This window comes from Heterocephalus glaber, unplaced genomic scaffold (assembly GCF_053883595.1).
Source record: "Heterocephalus glaber isolate CG9 unplaced genomic scaffold, H.glaber_assembly_v1.0 deba00001561, whole genome shotgun sequence".
Taxonomy (NCBI): Eukaryota; Metazoa; Chordata; class Mammalia; order Rodentia; family Bathyergidae; genus Heterocephalus; species Heterocephalus glaber.
Window position 1 is genome coordinate 4,420,096 of NW_028258349.1, and position 24,496 is coordinate 4,444,591.

Sequence of the window (24,496 nt, forward strand, 5' to 3'; positions counted from 1 at the left end):
TCGGTACATTTAGTTGGTGCTGACACTTCATTCAGCCACACCTGGCCCTGTGCTATGTATTCCGTTAATCAGGCAGAGCATGTATTCTTCCCAACAGCATGAGTTTAGTCTTCTCTCTCCTGCTCATTCTTTTATCTGTGGTTTTTTCTGCATTCTCCTTAGTTGCTTTTCTCCTTGCTCATATTTCTTTCATCTCTCCCCTCCTCCTGCATTTGCTGACATTTTTCTTCTGCACAGGATGAATAAATGAAATGGTGATGTGTGTCATTCAAACTAAACTGAACTGTTGAGATGAGACTAGTAACAAATAAATTCCAATAAATGGCATATTTGGAATATGCATGATACAGTGCCTCTGTTGGTTTGCACAAACTCACTCTAGTTTGCAGTGTTTTAAAAATTGTTTAAGAGGTAGCTGGGACTCTTTCCCCCTGGGGGTGACATTTCTCCCTCTAATTCTGAAATGTACTTACAATCTCATGTCTCCTCTTGAGAACAATCTGTTAATATGCCAGAAAGTTTCCTTGCTGGTTTTATAAAATTGTAGACCTATAGTGATAAATTCTGAATGGCCACTCTCCGGGGAGCAGAGTGATTATAATGCTATCAACAGAAGCATGGATAAGTATCAGAAAATATGAGCTGGTTATGAAAGGCTTGCACCTTCTTTGGATTTAGATTATGCCAATCATGTATGACGTCAGCATGATTTCCCACAAAGAATTCAGACTAGAAAAGGAGTATGGACTTTGAAGTGGAATTAGTAGGAATTCTGTTCAAGGATCTTGGAAGGAGCAGCTGCCAAATAGGCTAGACAGTGAGACCACAGAACCATTAGTGAGAGAAAGCTCTGGGTGCTCAGGTAGAACAATGGATAAAGAGAATTTCAATCTTGGATCTGCTTAAACCATCACAGACTTCACTGTTTGCAGATCATATCCAGATGTGTTACCCTGGCCCTGGTTCCATGCAGTCTGATGCCAACCTACCTTTCAACCTCATCTTTTCTGGACATAGATGCTATTAAGAATTTTCATTAAACCCTTCACGTTCCTGCTTCCATTCTCTTTGCTATAATAACTTGGTTGATGATTCTTCTCACCAATCTTCACATATCTAAACTGTCTGTATTCTTAAAGCCTACTTTTGTTAGCACCTCTTTCAAGAAGTCATCTCTGATTGGGTTCAGGTGGACATACTTTCGCATTTCGCAGAGTTACAACACTTTATCTGCTTTTCTTAAATGCTACATCACTTTCAACTTTGTGCTGCAAATTTGGCTTCCCTCCTAAATTACAAAAATCCTGTAAGTAGGGTTGATACGTGATATGATTCTTTTTTGTGTCTAATACCGGCCCTAATATACACCACATTGCACATAGAAAGTGCTTAATAAATATTTATTAATTAAATGAATCAGATGTAGAGCGTCTCCTTTTGAGAGAACTGGTCTCAAAATTTGCTACTCCACAAAAGATAGCAAACCCAACAGGACAGGAAGAAATAGGCCAAGAAGAGGGTAGACTACCTAAAGAGGCAGAAACTCTGGAAATCTGTAAGACAGAGTGGCTTGATATATATCAACATGTTCTGTACGTTAAGGTCTAAGTTAGATGCTCCATATGCATTACTCCAGAAAAACTTTTAATAGGTATTAGGCACATTCTAAAAAGTTCATTTAAGGAACTTATCCATATGATGCATATAATAAATGTTGGGATGGGTCAGGCTTCCAACTTAAGTCTCTGATCACAAAGCCCAGGCTTTCTGCACCTTTTTACTATCCTGCCTCCTTCCACAGAAGCATGCACTTCAGCATGGTGGTGGTCTAGGGTACAGAGGAAGGAGCCCTTCTTGCATTGCTGGCTAGGGATGGCTCATCTAAACAGTCGTTACAATTTGTACCTGCAGTATGATAAAAAATAACAGAGCAAATTGGAAATGGGTGCTTGTGGTGATGGTGTTGATGTGATTTGTACCCACTGAGTTACACTGTTAATTGGAATTTTAATATGAGTTCATCTATACCTTTGGGCCTATTTTGTGTAGCCCTAAGTGCCTTGCAGTGGAGACTCTTTAGTTACACAACAAGACAAGTCTAGTTAAAACTAACAAAATTCTATCATGTTTTCATGGCATTCTTTCTAGTACCTAGGCTAAAAACAAAAAGATTATCTTCTCGTTTTCCCTCAATTGCTTTGGGGGTTTCTTTTTTTTTGGTTTCTTAATTCTTGTTTTATTTATTCATGGGTTCTCATAGCTTTAGGATTCTCAGCATCTTAAAGGACAAAGTAGCCCTTTCACCCACTGATTTCTTTCTGATTGATTGTTCATATTAAGAGTAGCAGAGATGGGAATTAGAGACTTACTAATGTGCCTCTTTAAAGCATGTATTGGCACCTATGATTCAGTTTCTCTCTCCAGGCACAGGACCTCACACGTAGTAAGTGCTCAATAAATATTTGTTGAATAAATAAATGAGTGACTCAACTGAATAAAAATGTATTATGTCTGCAATTTAAGTGACTCTAGTAGGGACGCCCATAATTCTTGATTGTTTGGTTTATGTATGTTTCCTGCCCCATCTCCTCTGGGGATCTACAGTGCATTGGCCGTAGGGCTGCCAACAGGGTCACCAGTGCACACTTGGGATGGTGGGACAAGGGGGCAGAGTTCTCCTGTGTAACTGCTGCTGGCCTCACCAGTGCTGGGGTCCAGAGCTCCACTTCCCTGCTGAGGAGAAAACCAGCTCTCCGAGTAGGAGTTGATGGTGATAGTGATGGTGAAGATGATGATGATGATGACTCAGCATTTCTCTAACTCCAGAGTTAAAAATACTGCTCATCCCAGCCTACTTGTTATTCCTCACGACTACCATGACAGGTGGGTGGAGGAGTGTTATCTCCAAGGGAAAAACATTGGGGGTTGTGGCCCAGAATAATGAAGGAACCCACTTTTAGAATGGTATATCCACCGTTAGGAAGCTCATCGCTGGGTTCTCTGACCATCTCACTCTACTTCCTCCCTGAGTCCTCCTTCTTAGCGAATTCTTATGTTTGGATCACACATAGAAGAACATGGCCATGGTGAAGTTAGACTTAGACTTTGGCCCTGGGAGCTTTTCTTTATACTTAGGGCCACATTTTTCTTAGACAGCAAATATCTGTTTGCTGGAAATCAGACCAGTTCCATCTGAATCCTGCTTTAGATGATAACTCTACTATTTGGAGAAATCACTTTTATTTTAGAGCAAAACAGCCTGATCACAAAGGGCTCACTTTACACCCAACTTCCTATAATTGTTCCCGAGCAGCCACAATTGTGCCACATTTACTGAAGTCACTGTGTTTCCCAGCTTAAGATTTTGGTTTCCAGAATACCAAAATATTCCCTTGCTTTCTGCCCTCCATGCCTTTCTAACTTTGCCTGTCCTCCTGAATTCCCCATTCCCGAATACCTGCAATCCTACAGCATGGTCAGATGGAAACTGTACCCTGAGAGGTGGAGGTGATCATATCAACTCGTGCTCCTCCTTCTTTCTCTGCTGTTCCTCACCTCTGTTCTTCCCAGGTAGCAGGTGTCCCCAGGTATCTCCTTGCCTTAGCTCAGATGCAATCTAGCTCACATTCACTTCAAAAACTGGGTGTGCAATCACGTCTCACCTGCCTGCCTCCCTCTTGGCTCCTCTTGCCACTCTCTTTGTGACTGGGCTAAGGAGACCTTGCTCCTCTTCATTATTCCCTCTATTATCTCTGTTGCTGTCTGGCTTTCCCTCCTGGAGTCTTGTTTATCAAGCAGCCTCTAGGGCCCGGAGTTACTATTCTCTCATGACTTTGCCTACTCTCCTAGGAGGCATTCAGTATATAAGTGGAAAGGACAAAGGGGGGTGGGGAACAGAATCTTCACTATAGAATGTTGCTGACAGGACCTTTAGCTTGGTGAAGCCTAAGGCACTGATTCAGTGTTTATAGAACCAGGAGTCTCACACTGGTAGATTATCCAAGAGATTTAGGTTTGGAAGGACTCAGTCTAGGCTCTTAACAGTTTTATAGTGCACCTTGCAGGTATCTTTCTGTTCCATTCCCAAAAGGTTGAACATGACAGGCTTTTGTGTCTTGGCCTTGGAACGGTGATGGACTAGGTATGTCTAGGCTAAATGGGGTAGTTGTCTAACTTGCCAGTGGTGGGCATGAGGGTGGGGTCAAAATGCAAAGCTTAAATTGGTGTTAACTCTCTTGTTCTCACTAAAAAAATAATAAAAGTAAAAAATAATCTAGTTAATCAAAAAAATTTTTCCATATACATATGCTAAGAAAAAAGAATGAAACTCTAAGATGTGAAGAAGTATATTTTGTGTATTTCTCGAAGCAGTCAACTTTCATGTCTGATTACTTTTTACTGACCCCTAATCCCCTAATGGCCAAAGGTCATTGACTCTATCAGACAGGATGGAACTCATGTCCTTTCAGACTCTCTATTGTAAAAGTTCAATAATTCCTCTCTTTTTTCTGTTATGCCTCATTCTGCTCAAAATAGTTTCCCCTCTATGATTCTTAGAAGCATAGACATTTACAGTTGACAAGATCTTTTTATTTTTATTTTTTGTGGTATTGAGGATTGAACCCAGGGCCTGGGTTGCACTGAGCTGCGTCACCAGCCTCTCCTTTACTTAGTAACTTAAGTCACTAAGTTACCTAGGTATGGCTCAAACTTGTGATCTTCCTCCCTTAGGCTCCCAGAGCAGAACTGGATCTTAAGTAGCATTCATGCGTTCTTGATGTGTTGTTTTGTTCTCACTTTTATTTTACAGAGCTGAAGATGAAATCTAGGGCTTGATGCATGCTAGGCAGCCACTCTACTACTGGGTGACATCCCCCAGCCCAGTCTTTTCATTTTAACAATGAGGAGCTGCCCAAGGCTCAGAGAGGTTTAGGAACTTGAGCATAGTCACACAAGCAGTTAGTAAGAGCTATGGTTATAGCCCCGGGCTTCTGTATTCATTGTTACAATATAGCAGTCCTTATGGAGTACAAAATCAGAGGTTAAGTTTGCATTAAGCAAGATTTCACATCCAGTGGCATGCACCTTCCCTATTTCCTGTCTCCCTATATATGGTCATGACCCCAGGACCCCAGACTTAAGTCTAATAAGAACCAAGAGAGTTCAGGAAATGAGATGAGGAAGGAGTTCCTGAATGTGTGACAGTGGCATCTGTTCTCAAACTGCCGCCGGCCTTACAAAAAAGGAGGCTGAAGGGCAGAAGCCACTGCCATGTCCTTCATGTCCTTAGGAGCTAAAAAGGGTGACCATGAAGATAGGCCTTGTGTGTACATGTGCATATGTGTGTGTGTGTGCGCGCGCGCACACCTGTATATACAGCTGCTGATGTGTGCACTGTGGAGAGCCATGGGAATGCTAACCTGATTGTGAAGTGGGAGACAGGCGCTGCTGGAAGAGATGAGAGGAAAAAACAAAAAAAAACAAAGATGCACATCCTATTCTTGAGCTAGAGAAAGGGAAAAATCTGGAGGCAGCAGTGGGCTGGTGGTAGGCTGAGGGGGGCCCTCAGAGACTTAGTTAAGATTCTGAGGAGCAGAGACTGGGAAGTGGGTGGCAGAGAAGGAGGTGGGGACAGCTGTTGCTTTGATTTGCTATTGAGTCAGTATTCTGGGTGCATTAACACTGGGAGGGAGCCCTGGGGGCCCAACCAAAACAAGCCCCTCTGCAGCCAATGCTGAGTTGTCACATGGAGAACTGCAAGGAGACAGAAAGGAGGATGATCTGATCCCAGAAGAGCCTTAGCTCTTTCCTTCTAGGACTGTGCCGTGTGCTCTAGAGGAGTATTTAGCAGTCTGTGCTGAGAGGATGCAAAGGCGGGAGGAGGCAGAGCACAGGGATGGCTCAGTGAGAACTTCTGAAGAGCAGGTTCAGAGCAGGTTCTGACTCTCCTAGGGATGATAATGGCCTGGAGCCATTAGCATTGCAAGTTTACCCCATCTCTCAGTGCCTTCCCGCCATGATCACATACTTCAGAAATGAAGACAGGGCCCAGGGATTTAGCTCAGTTTTTTTGCCTCCTGCTGCGCAAGCTCAAGGACCCAAGTTTGATCCCCAGCACCAAAAAAAAAAAAAAAGAAAAGAAAGAAAGAGAGAAAGAAAGAAATGAAGACAGGTCTGACTTGGGCTCCACTTTCTAATACAGTAGAGGCAGGAGGCTAGACTCTGCCTGAACTCTTAGTTGTCCCCTTAGACTGGGAGACTGAGTAGAGGGAATTCATACCCTTCCCCTAAATTTATCTTTCCGGTTTCACACATGTGTAGTAGAAGTGGAGGGCAAAAATTCTTGCATCTTAGAAAAGTACTTGGGAAAGGAAACAGAAGAGAGTTAAAAGAGAATTCATGCAGCTCATTGGAAGGGTCTGGGAAGACTGGCATGGGAAATGGGTAAGAGAGCCCAGAAAATCAGGGAGAAGAGCACATTCCTCAGGGATGAGATCTCAGTCCAGGTCACCTTGCTCTGTCTTAATCTGCATCCCAATGCCTTTACACCCATTTGAATTCCCTTTCTTAATGGCTCCATCTCCTTCTCTTTTGCTCTTTATGTTGTCCTTTAGATACTTCAGGCTGATGGCTTGGTGTGGTGGGATAACAATGCTAAGAAAACGTTTAATTTGTTAGAAGGCAGGAGAGAAGGCATTTATCTCTGCTGGTTCTGATTTTCTTGACTTGTTTTTACTGTTTCCTTTCACTGGATGATCAGAGTCAGAGTGTGGATGACAGGTTCAGGGCAATGGTTAGGAGCATTACATGAAGAAAAATGTGTTCCGCTGTGCACACACCCACACTACTCTAGTTTCCCTGATTTCCCCAAGCCTAACTGTGATTTACTCTCTGCCCTCCATTCTTCTCACTTTAAAAAATCTGTATTTTTAAGAGTGGCACATTGTTCACATTAGCCTGACTTTGTGCCTTCTCGGGAATTTAACTCTTCCACCAAACAGACACATTCTTCCAAGTCTACAGAGCTCACAATCCCCCAAATGGCAAATAATACTGTTTTGACAGAAAGATATCTTCCTCTCTTCTTAAACCTTCATTGAGTGTCTCATCTTGGATGTGAGTATACGCTCATTTGTTGTGCCCTAAGATGCATGCATATTCCAACCTAGTTACCCTCTCTCTCTCCTCCAGTGTGTGCCCTTCAACACACGCACACAACACACTATGGTTCTCATTATTCAGATCTCTGTTTTTATTTTTTCTGACACAAACACACAGCTTTTGTTATGACCCAGATACACAGCCCTTTTCACATGCCCGTATTAATCAGAACCCCTTACTTCCAGAAAACCATATGGCTTAAACTCAGCGACTCTCCCCAAAGCAGAATTTAGGCTCTTTCTTCTGCTGAGACTCCCCAGGAGAGGGCCAGAATCCTCTCCTCCCCAGGGCTGAGGCTCAGTCCATCTGTTACTGACATTGGGCTCCAGGACTTGGAAACCAGAAAAGAGTTGGCAATAAGCAGCAGTTGAGGAGAAATGAAAATATGGGAGGCCCAGGGGCTTAGTGATGGTCTTTTTTATATTTCTGTGGGATTATAGGATAGAGATTGAGGGGAGACATAGAATGTGTGTTTGGAAAGATTTCATCTTTAAGAAGTATAAGAAATAGCAAGAACTAGTGAGTGGCATTGTCCTACCCTAATTTTTGCATGTGCTGGATGACAAATGGTTAGGAACAGATGGCAAAACTGGCCTCTCATTTTATAATGATAGAAGGACTTGGCCCCAGTTTCTTTAAAGACTGAATGTGATGATAAACCCCGAGTTACCTGTCATTGATATACTTATTACATTCTTGCTACATTTCTAAGAAGTGTCCGGCATTTAAGTCAAGAGATTCAGTAAACTAGTACAACTTCAGGAGTGTTTTATCCTACCCAGTGCTTTGACTAGAATTATAGAATCAGACTTGGAAGCAAACAGCCAGGGCAGAGAAGATGAAAAATAAAAATGGAACAAGGATTTGCATATTCCCAATGAAATCTAATATTGGAAGTAGTGTTAGTTCTCCATCCTGCCTTGCCGGTATTTGGAACTATGTGAAGAAAAGAGAGAGACAAGTAATGGCCAGCTTAGAGTTGAATGGCTGAGATCAGCCTGTATCAGCCTTCATTTCCTTTTATTATTCTTTTCCTTAATGTAAGGTGATGCACCTGATCTTCCTGACCCTGAACTGGAGGTAAATGCACTAAAGGTGCTTATAATTGGCAATCAATGCACAATTAAGTACCAGTCTAGCTGGGGGGAGGAAAAATAAATTCTTATAAAATACAACATTTTGGTTTTTTAAAAAAAATATTATTTAGCTCTCTGGTCATCCTTCTGGAGACCTCCATAAGGAGATGGAGAGAGATGAGAGGGTTAAAGAATCCCAGAGGTAAGAGTTCACATAGATATACATAATGAAAAATATGTTGGAATCTCTGCATTTAAATCCCTTATGAAATGTGTCTGGGCTTCATGAGGACAGGGGCCTCTGGGAAGTGAGTAGATATGAGGTACTCCAGCTGTTACTATAACCTCAATTCTGTCTTGCTGAAGGCTTGCTCATAGAGATAAATCACTCTTATTGCTTGTCCTTGAGGAAGGAAGCTTCTCCTTGTTTCAAATAAGGAAATGAGAGAGAGGTCTTGGAAATTCATTCTAGAACCCCATCTCCCCATCTAGACTCTGATCTGGGTCATTTATAAGAATAACTACTATATGCACTATCACATATCATGCAGAATTGACATGGGGCAGTTAGCATTTAGGGAGAAAGGAGCCCGTGGAGCTCTGATGTGATGTAAAGAACAGGCTGGCTTGTCTAAGACTGACAAGGGCTGAGCATTCTCGGCTTCTTGCCATACTCAACATTATCAGCTTATTGGCAGATACCCTCAAAGTGTAGCAGAATCAAGTTTAAAAACGAGTCTGCTGCAATATGACCCATCCCTGGACTCTGGGATGGGATGGGTATATTTAAGGCTATTTAGTTCTTTACAGAATGATTGTAAAAGTGGGGAAAAATGAGTTAGGGTTTTCAGACTTGTTTTCTATGCCTCTTATGTATTGAGTTTCTCGGTTATCTATTCTGATAATGCATTATTACATCTTTGCATTTGCTAAGGTTGAGGGAAAAAGGAAAATAAGCACCATGACAGAACAGAGCAAATCATCAGGCTCAGAGTGCTATTGAAAGGTGTTTGCTTATGAACTGAAAGGAGCCCATTTGTATTCTGCATCTGTGGTGTATGTATGTTATCATGTATAAGCAATACTGTCTTGATCTAAAACATAACCACTGTAATTCTGTTTTTAATCTGTAAGTCCAGAAATAGCAGAACATCCAGCTTTTGGATGACATCTAGGGTCATTGTAGACCCTAGTTTCCTGAGCATCTCAAAATACACTTCTTTTTTAACCCTAGAACTACTTGAGCTTTTGCAGCCTCCTACAGTTGCATAGATACACATAAGGACTCACCAGATCTATATCTCAAGGTTTGGAGTAGGCCAAGGACCAGAAGAAAGATCACGTGTTTGTGTTGTGGCCAGTGGAGTGAGAGTTTAGCCTTGGTCTGAGGGCTGCACATGGAGAGTAAAGAGATTATGAAGCTTGGAGGTAGAGCAGGACCATGGAGAGCAACAAAAAGGAGCCTGGAGTGTCACTGTCCGGGGCTAGCACCACGGAGAGCTCAAAGCACAGGTAATGTGTTCCACCCAGTCCAGGAGAACCAGGATCATAGATTAAGACAGCTTGCTCTCATTCAAGCAAATCTCACGAACAAATATCAAGTCTTCTATTAGGATCATACCATCGCCATCACTTGTCCTAAAGGCCTCCTGAAGCACTTTATCTGAACTTGCGAGATATACACCCACAAGATGGTCCTAAAATATGAGGACCACCACCAGACTTGGTTTGTGAACATGAGACTTTGTAGTTAGCCAACTACCTAGGTATTAGGGTGATGGAAGGGATTCTAGTTTGCTACAACTTATTATGAAGAAAATTGGGCTTATCTTCCAATGAAGGAAACAGTCTAAGAGTCTGTGTCCCTGTCAGGGACAGTGAGGCATGATGGAGACAAAATGTGTGTTATCATCAGGTCATTTATGAGATAATTAGGAGTGTCTTGCTACACCCAAAGTTTCTATGCATAGTCCATAATGGTTCATATGTGGAGAAGAGTTATGGGGTCCTGACTCTTTAAGAAGGGCATTGTCCTTAAGGCTTAAAGATCTCCATGTTAGTTGGAAAATTTGGTCACCATGACACTTAGGGAAATGTTGGAAAGAGGACGGATGGTTCTTTCTTCAATTCTTGATGCTTTAGTGAAGTTTTAGTGAACTATTTTGTAACTATCTCAACAGTTTCATGTGTTCACAACTCTTCACTTGATCTTAGCCAAAAGGCCGAGAAGCGACGTTCACAACTCTTAAGAGCTTGGCTTCTCAGTACAGAAGGGATGGATCTCCTTGTCACATATAAAAATGGATTGGGTTTTTATTTTCACAATTATAAGAGCCCTGAGTACTTTGCTGGTTTTGGTTCTGTCCTTGTAAAGAATCATCACTTCTGCTGATCCTGAGAGGCGGTGATAGAGACAGGTTTTCGGCCCTGGAGATGTGCTTTCCATTTCACAATGACACGGATTGATAACCTTTAATTTGGCTGGGGTCTTAGAGTTCTGAATCTTTTCTTAATGGCATGCATCTCCAGGATATTTATTCTGGTGAGGTCCCCGCCCCACAAGCATTCCCATGGGGACTGCTGTTGTCAGAGCTTATGGTTGGACCCCTGAAACATGGCCCCATACAGGGACAAAAAGGTTCCAGTACATTGGCCTATGGCTGATGGTTAAACAGGAAATGTTAAATTGTAACTTTTTTTGAAAAGCAAAAAAAGATATAATTACCCACACTTTCTAATAACCTGTATTTTTCATTCAGTAAAGAGCTGTTCCAATCCCCTGCTTGCTTTCAAGGGCAATCTGGAATTAGATCACCATCCTTAGAGGAAGTTCCATTACTGAAAACTGGATGACAAAATAGGGTTTGTTAGGCCAGTAGATGGTTCCACTGGAGTAGTAAACAATGAAGAATGTGACTAGCCATAGCCCTAGGGTTTTATTTCTCTGATGGTAACTGAACATTTTTTTCCTAGGATGTGATTTAAGGAAAAGCAGCTTTTGATCTCATTCTACATATTATTTGGACTTCAAGAAAGTATAGTAACAGAAAAAAGTACCAAAATAAAATCAAGATTTAAGAGCAATGGCATGACTACCCAGTCTGCTGTTTCAAAGTGACCAGAACACCAAAAAGATGCCATCTGTGGAGTCTTATGGCTGCAGAACTATGAGTCACCCTCTCCAAATGAATAGTGAATATCCACAGCAAGCTACTCTCTTGAAATTAGATTTGGGCCTTGTTTTTCCTCTGTTAGAAGAAGAAAGAAGGAAAGCCTATGGGTAGAGAGTTAGCTCCTTCTACTCTGCATAAGGCAAAGGATTTTGAACTCTGTAGCAGAGCCCAGTTTGTCCTTTAAGGATAACAGGAGAGTCAGGAAACCAAGCAGTGGTCATAGGCTACAGGTCTTCTCTATTTCAATTCTCCTTTGATCTGTTCTATTTTATTTTTTTTGAAAAGCTTTGTAAGAAAACCACTTCCCTAGAGGAAAATACTAAAACCAATGGCACTGCTCAGATATAGGGAAATCTTCAGATAGACTGATTGGCATAACTACTTGGTAAGAAGTTGACATTCCATAGATGGAGCCCCACATCAGACAGACTGATTCTTCAGGGAATTAGCTGAACTCTACTATGTAATGTATTTCTGATGCTCTCTACTTCCCTGTGCCAGAAGATGCACTTGTCTTACGGGAGAGCATCTCCTTCCTAAGAGTGATAGCTGCAACCAGGGGAAAGAACAGGGACAGAGATAGCACAGAACAATTATGGCTGCAATAGGAGCAGAACCTGGTTGGAGCAGATCTGCCAGGCCGATCTGTGGGCTGCTCTGGAGTAAATGCCTGCTGGACTTCTCCGGCACATTGGGCATGATATCCACACTGGGCACCTGGCCAGAGGGCTGCAGAATGGATGGTAGTGGACAGAAGGTCATTGGAAAGGAAAAGATATTCATGTGTGGGATGGTGAAGTACAAGGTTAGATTGCTATAACCTGGTCTGAAGCAAAGCAAGATTGTCCATCCATCTGTCTCTACACTAGGTCAAATCACGGAATGCTGAGAATAACAGGAAGAATGCGAAGGAGGCTGGTCACAACAGTGAATGTCGAGCTGCTCAGCAGAGAGATGACCACAGGGTATATTAAGTTCTTAGGCCTTGAATCCCTGAAACCTCAAGCTGTCAACTTTTGCCAATACTAGTGGAGAAGTATGAGAACAAAGGTCAGGGGCCGAATTCCAGATCCTGTAGCCACAGGACTAATGGTAGATACCAGTTGCTTGCTTTTTTGCAGTCTTTCAATTCCTATTCAGTTGTGTGAAGCTCAAAAAATTTATGCTGTACTCCAGGGAGCTATATATTCCTGTAACACATGAAGTTTGCTTTCTTTATTCTAAATAGAAATAACCATCCTAGCACAATACACTTAACCATTTAAGCTTCAGTGTAGTAGGGCATTTTTTCTTTAAACCTTCACACCACATATCTCCAGTTTGGGCCAAACATTACCAGTTAAGGTATGAACGGCCTCACTTCCTACCCTGATGCCCCAGGCAAACTCGGGGATCCTAGACACACCTCTTACATGATCCTTGCCAGAATGGTCCTCAGGACCATCATCCATGAACATTAAACCTATGCATCTACCTTCCACTGTTAGAGCTGGCTTTCTTAGAAGCCAAAAGGGAGAATTAGAATCCAGAAACCAAGGGGCAGAATTAATTTAGGATAGGAGGTCTTGTGGTTATGTCTGTAACGTCAGTGCATCTTGAGATGATGCACACTAGGCGGATGTCTGGAGGCATGATGCCCTACAAGGAAAACTATTCTTGCTTGACTTCTTTGGAAAGAGACCCCAGTTCCCTTCCCCCAGGTCTTCTCTTGAAATTCCCCATTCAGAAGTTGCCGCCTTGCACTCTTTCCCTCAAGCTACTGCTGTGAGACCTATTGCTAAATACAAGAACGGAACTCCTTTGAGGTTTAAATCTGCATAGAGACTGGACAACCAAGTTGGGGACAGAGAAAGAACAGTGCAGTTGGTGAAGGAGGGCTTGGCTCCTATGCAGGTTTACTCCTGTCTCCAGCATTTGCCTCCTGGAGTAGAAGAGCTTGAAGCTTCCTGGGATGACATCTTTTTCTCTTTTTAGGTCCTAGCCTGGCGCTGTCCGTTCCCATTGCCAAACCATTGTAGTCTGGGTGACACCTGCCTCTCTTTAACTCAGTTGGCAGGTAGGAAGGCCAGAGGCTGCACTTGGAAGTCAGGGCCTAGTGGGAGGGTCATTGCTGGGCAAACCCTCAGCAGCCTGCCTTTGTCTTGCACTCGCCTTTGCTCCCCCAGGACCCCCTCACCTCCTCTGTGAGCAGGGTCCTCTGTACAGTCCTCTGGGGAGGGGATTCCAGGTAGGGGAAAGGAGGGGCTGGTGTCTAGGTGATGACTGGGTGGGAACTCCCCAAAGAGAGTTGGGTGAGTAGAGGGTGGAAGGAGTCTGCCAGCCAGTGTAGGGAGGGGGTCCTCTGAGTCCCCACACCAGGGGAAGCTCCTTTACCTTGATGGAGACCCGGCTGGGGGAGGAGGTCAGGCAAGGTGGAGCTATAATTCCTCCAGCCGCCTGGCTCTTCGCCTGTTTGCCTCTGATGAAATTCTCTACATCATCCTCCTCAGTCCCAGCCCCTCCCCTCTCCACCCCGCCCCGCCCTGTGCCCATCCCTGCTGGCCACTGGGTCCATCGCCCAGGAGCCGCCTTCCCTTTCTCCTCCCCTGCGGTTCTCTCTGTTTTTCGTTGGCATCTGGCCTGGCACAGGCCCCCTCCCCCCGCTCCCCACCTCTCTTGACTCCACAGAGGCCCCGGTCCCCTTCCCCTCCCCCACCCGGCCCACCTCGGCTGGAGGCGGAGGCAGAGGAGGAGGATGCATTCCTTCAGTACCTCAGCCCGCCCGCTCGCCCGCCCTCCCCTGGGGACCCGAGCCTCGGTGCTGGGGCTCTTGTCCCGGTCTCCCTAGGAACTGCCTCGGTGGCACCCTGTTAACTGTGGGCACCCTTTACGAAGGCTGAGGTGCCCCCACAGCGCTGACCTACATAGCCCGGCCGGGCGGGAGGGCTCCGCTCCAAGTCCCCTGGCCCCGGCCCCGCCTCCTTTCTCCCCCTACTCCCTTCCTGCCTCTGCCTCTACCCTTCCCAACCCGCCACGGTGTGAGTTGCCGACTGGGGCGAAGGGACTAGGTATGCTACCCCACCCCAAATTTGGGAAAATCGGTGTTCAGCCTAAGAAGGCTGTAGATTTGCCTTGCATCCGCTCCCCAAATATCTTGAACCCTGCTTTTGCCCAAACTGCCCACTTCTGCCCGCCCCCCTTCTGCCCCCCGCTAGGCACACAGCCCACGGGGCGGGGGGGGGGCACTGTCCTGTGCTGTTGCTCTGCTCCGAGGAGAAGCCCCTTCTTTGCTCACGCCCCTCTCCACAGCCTCACCCAGGCCCCCTTCCCTGCCCACTCGCAGCTCCGCCGCGGGTGGGGGACGCGCGGGGAGCAGAAATGTTTGCACACAGCAGTTTGGGGGGTTGCTCTGGCCACCCAACCCTTACAGACATACACACACAAACACCCGACACACGCCCTGACTGAAGCAGCGACAGCTCTCACTCCGCCCCCAACACACACTGACACAGACATACACACAGATACTGACAAACGCAGGACCAGACACCAACACAGACGCGCACACCCAGACGCGCACACGGACAGCAACACGTCCAGACCCCGGACCGCTCACGACGGACCTCAGCCCCGGGATCCAGACCCCGGTGCACACGCAGACACGCTCGACGGTGTACACAGGGGGGTGCACACGTCGGCACAGCCCGCGGTACTCAGAGACAGAGACAGAGATGCTCTGAGACAGACGCTGGGTGTTCCAGCAGCTGGCGACTTTAACCCCCAGTGCCAAACAAAGCCGACGGGCTCTCCCGCCCACTCCCAACCGGAGCCTCCGCCTCGGGTCGCCCCCTCCGCTGGTGCCCCCCGCCCCCCACTCACCGTCCTGGGAGAGGTTGGCCCCACCGGGCGCCCAGCAGCACACGAAGAGCAGGAGCAGGGGCACGGCGGAGGGGGCTCCCATCGCGCTTCCCGGAGGCTCCGGCTGGGCGCTGCGAGCCTGGATCCCCGGGGGGCTGGGAGTGGGGGGGGGGGTGTGGGCGACGCCGCTGGCCGAAAGGGCGCCCCGAGCCGCTTCCAAGCCCGGGCCGAGGCGGGGACCGGGAGGGAGCCGGCGCTGCTGCAGTCGCTGGGATTAAATAGGGAGCTCGGAGCAAACCATTCGGATGGCGGTGGAGGGGGGTGACGGGGGGCTGGGCTAGTCGCGGGGGGTGGCAGGCTGCCGCATTCCCCACTCCCCCCCGCCTCCCACACCCCCTCGCACATCCGTGGTGCCTTCGGTCTTGTCCCCCGGGACCTCCGCCAGCACCCGCCGGGTTGTAGGGCGGAGGGAGGGAGCCAGCTCAGCGGTGGGACTCCGCGCGCACCCCTCTTTGGCTTGGGGTGGAGGGAGGGGAGTCGGGCAGGGCGGTGGGCCAGCTGGCGAGAGCGGCTACTGCAGGCCTGGGCAAGGGCGTGCCCAAAGCCTGAGGTCCTCCAGCTCCCGCCTCCTAGGCAGCTGGGGATCCCCCAAAGCCTCGGGGTCCCCCTGTCCGTTAGGTGTCTAGAGTAACCAGTTACCCTCACCTACGGGAACATCCGTAGTTCCTCCCACCCCAGTGCCCCCACTTAACTGTCCAGCAACAATTCGTGCCCCTGGGCAATCCCCCTTGAAAAGCACCTTTCTCTGAAGACCCCAGGCCATGGGAACCAATATCTCTCTCAGTCCCTTGTCAAAGAGATTGCCTTCTGAAAACACGATTTCACCTCAGATTCTCACCCAACCAAGTAGCCTGCAAAGCAACTCAATATTTTCTTTTTTAGCTCTCCCGGTTACACACCTGTATCCGCAGCTTCTTCTCAATATTTTTTCTTCTTTCAGTAGAGCTTGTCTTTCCTTCCTAAGTTTTACTTAGCAAGGTCCCAGGTGAATGTCTGCTCCGCAGACCCTCTTAAGGACCAGTGCATTTGTGACTAATGCAGCTCTTGTCCCTGAGGCCGGATACAAGACGGATGAGAAGCAGGGTGTTTGCACTTGCTTTCAGGCTCAAGAGCCCCGACTCCCTAGTGTTTGCTGTTCTTTGTGATTGAGTATCACTGGGGACATTTTTGGTACCTCTCAGAAAAGGAACTTTTTGAGTTAGTTTTGTTGAAACTTAGTTTTGGGGAATAAATTTCAACATTTTGGAGTGCCAAAAATCAAAGAATTTTGTATAGATTGAGTTCTTAGAAAATACCTGATTGAATCCTGTAATTTTGCACAGTTTCAGCTGCAACCCAAAGGAAGTTAACTGATCTACACAAGTTTACACAGCAAGTTAGTGGGAGAAATGACAAGTGTTGGCAGAGACAGGAAACACTATGATTTTATAGTACCCTCCAATCCTGTGAGGCTAATATTTCTGTCCCTAAAGGATTTGTGTACCTGTCTTCTAACTCCGCAGGCAGCCAGTCCTATCTCTGAGCTGATGATGGTGACTTGTTGTGCTGATCTTTAATGTTTTAGGTAATCTTTGCTTTTTAAGACAAGGTTTCTTAACTTCGTTGGTTTAATGTCTCTGTCACTTAGAAACACAAGGACAAGAAAGGAGAAAGTACGTTGTAAACAGTAAAGTCAAGGATGGAGAGAAGCCAAGAGAGAATATTCTCTGGGGAGATCCTTCAGGATGGTCAAGATGCTGCCCTACTATTTTTCTTTCACTGTTTCTTGTGTTTATGGTTTCTGGAGAAGAGCCCTGCCTGTCTCTTGAACATTTCTTGAGCATTTGGTAGTTGTTATTATTATTTCTTGTAGGATAATACTGGCCATCTTTGGTTGTCTGACTTACCTGACTGGACATATCTCAATGATTCCAATTCATTCTGCCTTATTGGAGCTCTGGACGCCTTGGAGTCTTTGAGAAGTGAAGATAGAAGGGTTGGTGTAATGGAAGGATGCAGAGGTGTGGATGTAAGAGAGAAGTGCCTGGGTTCAAGAGTGTGGATAGGGAGAGATAAAGGGAAGGTTGGACTTTCTGAGAGCAGTGGGACCAGGTTAATATGGAGTTAGCCATGCAGACAGAATAGAAGAGGGAAGGTGTTTACAGAAAGAGTTAGCTTTGGCGGGGAAGGATTAGGCTATTCTACTTAAAGTGTCTTGATGGATAAAGAGCATTATCTTTGGAGCTTGAAGGAACCTTAGAGATCATCTAAGTGGGCTCAAGAGACGTGCGTGTGTGTGTGTGTGTGTGTGTGTGTGTGTGTATTAGAGTTAAGGATGGATGAGGTGGGGAGAGCAGAATGTGGGATTAAGTCCCAGTGTCCACTGATTTTAATCATCTTTTCCATCTGGTGCTCCACTGTGATTCTCTTCTTCCTGTCCCTCCTTCACTCTCTAGTGATTGCTGGTCTGGCTCCACTCTCTAGTGTAACAACATGGGACCAGTACCAAGGATGGGAGGGAAGGAGGGAGGCTCTTTGGGAGAGAGAGTATTAAGGCTAGCAAATGAAACTCTGGAATGCTCTTTTCCTACTGGCTCCTCTTCCATTTTCTGCATCATCAGGATTAGTTTGGCAGCATTCTAGGTCCTGGGAATAGGAAGCAGTCATTGGCTTTTAGAATTATGAAATAGAAGCGTATTAGAGTTCTAAAGATCTTCAAGATTATCTAATTAATAACACTCCTTGTTGAACAGATGAAAAAAAAAAACAAAATAAAACTCAGAAGCTATGGGACTTTCTGTGTCTATACAGCTAGCTAGTAAAAGGTTACCAGTACTGGATGTGGAGGGAGGTGATAGTTACCTTTTGAGGGTCAGAAGGATGAGGAGACTCATTCCCAATATTGTAGAGCAATGTCCAATTTCAGGAATTCCTCACTCCTGCATATCACAGAGTGGAAAGGTCATTTCTCCTACGTGGTTATGGACATTCCCACTTGGAATGACCCTTTGCCTATACTTATTCTAATGCCCATGTTACATGCACTTGCCTCTGCATCCTAAAGGGCCCCTATTCATTTAAATACAGTTTTGTGGTTTTTTTGCAAAGACTGACCTACAAGGATTATCTCTGTCATAAAATAGGTAAGAGGATCCATGTCAGATTTTGATCTTTATGATTACTCTCTACTCTGAAGTGCTATGGCATGCAGTACACATCTCCCAGGGCCTTGTACAAAGTCTGGAGTAGGTTGTCTGTGGGATTACAGATCTGGCAGCTACTGTGAAAATTGAGGGGAGCAGAGAAGGGAAGTGGAGAGAAGGCGGATTTGGCCTCTTGGATGCCCCTGTCCACTCAGCAACAGATTGGGTAGCCGGGGGCGTGGAATGTTGTGCTGGCACTGGGACTAGGCTGGACACAGCTGTGTGGGCCCCTGCATTCCTTTCTCCATGCTGCTTCTGCTGCATAAGGCAGGGCCCAGGGAAGGGATTCAGTCTGCAGTGGGGTGAATCTTACATATTCACCTGGGAGAAGCTAGCAGCCCCTGTGGGGAAAGACCTCAGAAGATGTACCTCAATATCCACTCAGATTCTGCCTTGTACCCTAACTCTTCTCCCCTGCATGACTTTTATCAGTAAATTCTGCACAGGTTTCCACACTGAATTCCTCTTCAATTTTCCACCCAACTAAACCAGTATTCTTTATCCTGTTTCTTACTTCTATTATCCAGTTTTAATTAACACAATCCTTAATAATAACCTCTGTGTGCATTTTAATTCTAACCTTAATTGAATTCTAATTTCAATCCTAACCCTAATCTATTACAGACTAACCCTAACTACTAACCCTAATACGAACCCCTATCCTAACTAATAATGACCAGAATGACCTCTAAAATTCTGAGTTTCTTGAAAGCATATTATTATTGGTTTAATTTTTAAAATAAATAGTGGTGCAAAAATAGAAAACAAGCAAGAGTCCAGATATTCCTGCCTAGAAACCCTATTGACATTGCAAAACATTAAAGCAATTTCTGATAAAGTTAAAATATTCAAACTATAGAAAGAAATAAACTGCAGAGAAAAGCCTCTTCTCCTTCCCAGAGTGGCCATATTGCACAACCCCAGGGGGCATTGTTCTAATTGGAGTTGTGTAATGCAGCAGCGCTGCCTCCCACAGCTTTTCAGAAAAGCAGATAAAGTCAAGGTAAATATCTACCAAACTAAATCACTCTCTGTACATATATGACTTAGTCATGGCAATCATTCGACTCTTGGAGTTTATACTAGCAGTAACTATTAAGGGCCAGACTCTCTTCTAAGCTCTTATTTATTACCCATTTTAATAGTCACAAGTACTCGGTGCAGTATGTGATACCCTTATTACAGATGAGGACAGTAAGGCTGGAAGAAGCAAAATAACTGGCTCAGGAGCAAAGACAGAGCAGGAGGGAGCAAGGCTTCAAATGGTGACTTGACTCAGTCCAAAGCCTAAGTTCTTAACCCTTGCACATGGGCAGGAAGGCTTCTCAAGGAGGAGGTCATTTGGCCTTGGTTCTGAGGGTAAATAGGGGAGCTGCTTGGTGGCAGACAAGAAGATGACCCAGAAGAGTGGAGATGGACTCAAATCAATGTAGGATGAGACAGTGCAAGGGGGAGGGACATTGATAACTAGATTACAGAGGAAAATGAGTCCAAGGTAAGAGAGGAATAGGGGAATAGAACAAATATGAGTAGAGACTGGGGAAATTTTTTGTGATAAAGTCAAGCAAAAGTAAAATCAAGTAATAAATACATGTGTCACTATTGGTCCAGCCACAGGCTGATTGATGTATTATGGAAAGGCAGTAGACACATATAATCATCTGGAAACAAAAATGCACATTTTCAGTTACATGGGAATCCAGAGCTTCTCCAAAGAAATATCTTCACATTCCTCACCTTGCATTCTGGGCTCCAGCAATATCAAATTGCTTGTAATTCCCCAAACACACGATGTTGTTTCATGCCTCAGTGTCTTTGCACATACTATTTCCTATACCTGGATTGCTCATCTCATTAAACCTGATGAAAACTGTGCTTGTGTTTATCTACTCAAAGTTTGGTTAGGTGTTGCCACCTTTGGGAAGCTTTCTACCTAGAGGTAATCACTTCTTGTTAGGTGCTACCACTATATTGAATATGTATGTTTGCTAGTCTACATTTAATTATTTTTATTAGTATATGTTTGCAGTATATAATGGTTACATTCATTGTGGGGATTTGGTTCATGTACATAACACATCTTAATTCTGTTTTTCATCCCCTTCCACTCTCCTCCCTTCTCCTCCTTCTATTTCTTGGCCACCTTCCCTTGTGCAAAAGATCTATCGCTCCAGTTCCTATTATCTACCTTTTATTTTGCTGTTTAATTTATTTATATTTGGGTTTATTAAATAAGAGAAATGATGTGATCTTTAAGCTTGTGTGTCTGATTTATTTCACTTAACATTATGGCCTCAAAGTACATCCATTTTCCTACAAATGGCTCAAGTTTATCCTTCTTTATAGAAGGGTAATACACCATTGTTTTGCAGTGATTTATCTGTGCTTTTCTTTTCTAACTGTGCAGTCTTTGAGGACAGGAATGATATTCATCAAGGTCATTATTCCCAGTGCTTGGTGAAAAAGAAAAAAATAGTAGCTATTCAGTTAATTCTGAATTAAGCCAAAACAATATGTTCATCAACACAGGTTTCATAAGCCATTTGTTTTCTATAAGTGCTTATAGGTATATAATCATATTTCACTGCCTTACTGCATGATGCATGCATGTGATCCCGTGGATCACAGGGACATACTATGTCAAAACTAAAGTGACTGGTTCTAATATGCATATACAAATATTTCCATCTACTTTGTCAAGGTACATTTTGTAGTTCTTGGAATTGACTTTAGAGGATGTTGCACATGCTCTTTTGTATCACTTCAGTTTGACAGTGTTCATCCTATGAAAATGTGTTTTAATTGTGAAAATAGCCAAATATCTTTCGGATCCAAGCCTTATGGATAAGTTTGTCGTTCATGGCAGGTGATGCAAAAAATACTATTTGGCTGTGAAGTAATCTTAAATGGCTTATAGTTTGACTCATATGTTAGCTTCTATTGAAATGTTCTCGAACATTTCTAAGCAGTACCATTCTGGTTTATTTGTAAACATAAATGAAGCCAAATAAGAATTTCCTGATTTTATAATCTGAACATGCTGTATATAAGAGCACAAAAAGGTATGTCCTGCATAGAATTCCCTGATCTTTCATTCATCTTTTATAGTTTACTAAGTTTCTATGTGTCAGGCACAATGATAGTTGAAATTGTTTGGCTGTTTTGACCTGGTCATTTTGTTGCAGCCTATAAAATTTTCCATAAACTCTCAGATTTTATTTTTCAAATTACAAAATAAAATGCTCAATGAATTCTCTCATCCCATCTCGAAATCCCATCATATTTTTGGACTTCATTTTACCCGTGAGGAATTATGCAAGAGTCAAGGATAAGATAATATCCAGGGATCCAAATACTTGAAAAGTAAGGCTAATCTGTAGTGATGGTTTGCTTTTCAGAATAATAAAGTGGCAGTGGATGTTGAAAATACAATGATAAAATGTCAATATTTGGTGCTAGGCACTTGCAAATACAAAGATGAGTAAGTCAAGGCACCTACCTTCAATGAACATACAATCCAGTGGGGAAGATGGGCTTGCAATCACATAATTACTATACATTGTGGAAAACACTACCATTAAATTATATATGAAGCACAGTAGGAGCCTTGAAGTAATGGAGACTGAATTTATGGAAAACTTTAAGCACGAGGATGAAAGTCATTAAGAAGGAGGGAACAGCATATGCAAACACAGTAAAGCAGGAGATGATTTAACTGCGAGTAGATTGTAAGGGGATTAATGCCAGAGATTGCTCTTTATTCTGCAGACAAGGAGTCATTGGAGGGTTTAAGCAGGGAAATGTCAGTGTCAAATTTACATTTTAGAGCGATAACTCTGTCAGTGGTGGATAGAGAGGGACAGGAGGATACACATCATTCGATGCAAAATCTGACCCTGACCCTTCTGGGGACCACAGATCCAGTTTCCTGACATTAATTAGGACCCACAGAGTGTGGTCTTGTCTTAGATCCCATGAATAAGGTAGAAATAACACCCAGAGCACTGCTATAGGGCCCAGACACCAATACACAGTATGAACAATGTTGTTGGGCACTTACACTTGTGCTCAGCAACTAAGTTTTGTAGAGTAAGGGGTAGGTATGGTCTGTCAGGGACTGAGGTGTTTTCCAGGACTTCCAGTACTAAGATTGGAAAAGTCCAGAGAAACTGGGATGTTTGGTCACTGTATGCATTTTCTGGTGCAGACAGTCTTCACTCATTATCACCTGTTACCCAGGCCATCTCTCTGACAACCAGCTGGGGTCATCTCCAGGGCAGACTGGAGGGGAAGGGAGCCGAGTGAGCTATTTCCTGTTTCTGGGGAGAATAGAAGTGGGAAGGGGTAGGGGCTGGTGAGTCAGAATAGCTAGGTGAATTGAAGAGGAGGATAGAGAAGAAATCCTGCACAAGAGACAGAGGGTGGAGGCTGCCTTCTGGTCCAGGATTTCTCCTTTACTCTGAGATCTTGGGCTCTCTCTGTTAGTAAGAAATATTGCAGGCTCAAAACAACAGGCATTGCCAAGAATGAGTATATATTTTTTTCATTCATGCATAAGTTGCCTGTATTCACTCAACATTCACAGAGTATCTGCTATGTATGTATCTTTCACTTTGCATGTGCTGTATTATTTAGTGTTTATGTACGACTTTGACTTGCAGGTAAAGCTATTCCCATTTTACAGATGATGAAAATCAGATTTGGAAAATTTGTTAACTTCCTATAAGTCATATATTAATGGGTGGAACCAAGATCTTTAAGTGTGTCTCTAAATTTTCATCTGTGACTGAGTTACCTGGGTGATGTCTGTTAGAAACGATACAGGCACCCAGGATATTCTGGTTCCATAGATTAATAGTAAAGATTCCTGACCTTAGTGCCAACATATCCTTGGTGATTCCTAGGCCCTGGCAATTCTAAGAAACAACTCACTATAGCCTGCCTCTCCTGACAAAGAGCTAATTGATTCCTGAGGGAGCCATATATGTAAATACTTCATTAGATCATGGTTGGGTTAAGGACTCAAACAAAAAATATCACTTACAAATAATTTTCTTGAGTTTTCCTCTCCAGTGCTTGCTAACCTTGTAAAAGCCTGTATAATTTGGCCTTTGCCTATTTCTCTGACTTCGTCTAACCTCACCGTTCTGTTTTCTGTTTGTTGTATGTTCAGCACACCAAGCTAATGTCCAACCCAGACCTTTGCATGACTGATCTTTTTGAGCTGGAACAGTCCCCCTCTACCCTGTGTTGAGCCATTCTTGCTTCTCAGCTTAAATGTCACCTCCTCTGGGAGGGCTTACCATTCCCTTGCAATCACTTGTCATTTTCTGCTGTTTTCTTAATAATTTATCATTTATTTATTTATTTATTGTCTGTGTTCCTATTTAATGGATTTTTTTTTGGTACCAGGGATCGAACTCCAGACCTTGTGCTTGCAAGGCAGGCACAAGAACCACTGAGCTAAATCCCCGGCCCTGTGTTCCTATTAAATGGAAGCTCCATGAGAAAACCCACCCTGTCAGTTTTCAGCAAATTTCAGTTGCTGGAAATTTAAAGGGTATTGTATATAACAATGCCTGACACATAATAGGTACTTATTAAATATTGGTTGAATGGATGCATGACAGAGGGTATGCTCACTTATCATGTTCAAAGTCTTTGACTTTTGCAGTTTGATTTTACAATCTAGAACTGTTGTTGTAAGTCTAAAGTAAACTGCCAATTGCCACTTAAAGGTTTTCCACCCTGGTTTATGAAAGAAGACACCTCATTCTTTTTACCAGCCACTGTATAATGTCTCTCTAGAGGCTTTAAGACTGTTATTAAATTGCTCCTCAACCTCTTGTACATTAGGTGAAATGCTCGAATTCTTAACCTTCTGCCAGTTCTTTCATCATTTCAGTACCTCTTGTCTGATCCCTCTCTCTTAGTTAGTTGGGTTCAAAACAGGTCCTAGAATTTAAGTTAGGCCATGGCTGATGGTTATGGGTTGAACATGAGAAGC

At 44.1% G+C, this 24,496-nt stretch overlaps 1 protein-coding gene across 3 annotated transcripts in view; it reads right to left on the reverse strand.

Annotated features, from left to right (window-relative positions):
* The window catches only part of Cadm3 (cell adhesion molecule 3), a 29,772-nt gene extending 13,942 nt beyond the window's left edge, over nt 1–15,830 (reverse strand). Inside the window, exon 1 of one of the 3 annotated variants that reach the window (XR_015443025.1) lies at nt 15,269–15,494. Coding sequence is in view for 2 of the 3 variants with exons in the window: in XM_004858762.4 (XP_004858819.1) it covers nt 15,269–15,350 (82 nt within the window). In the remaining variant the exon portion in view is untranslated. Of the gene's footprint in view, nt 1–15,268 lie in introns of all 3 variants that reach the window. The other 2 variants (XM_004858762.4, XM_004858760.4) reach the window with 2 other exon arrangements.
* Nucleotides 15,831–24,496: the final 8,666 nt, after the last annotated feature.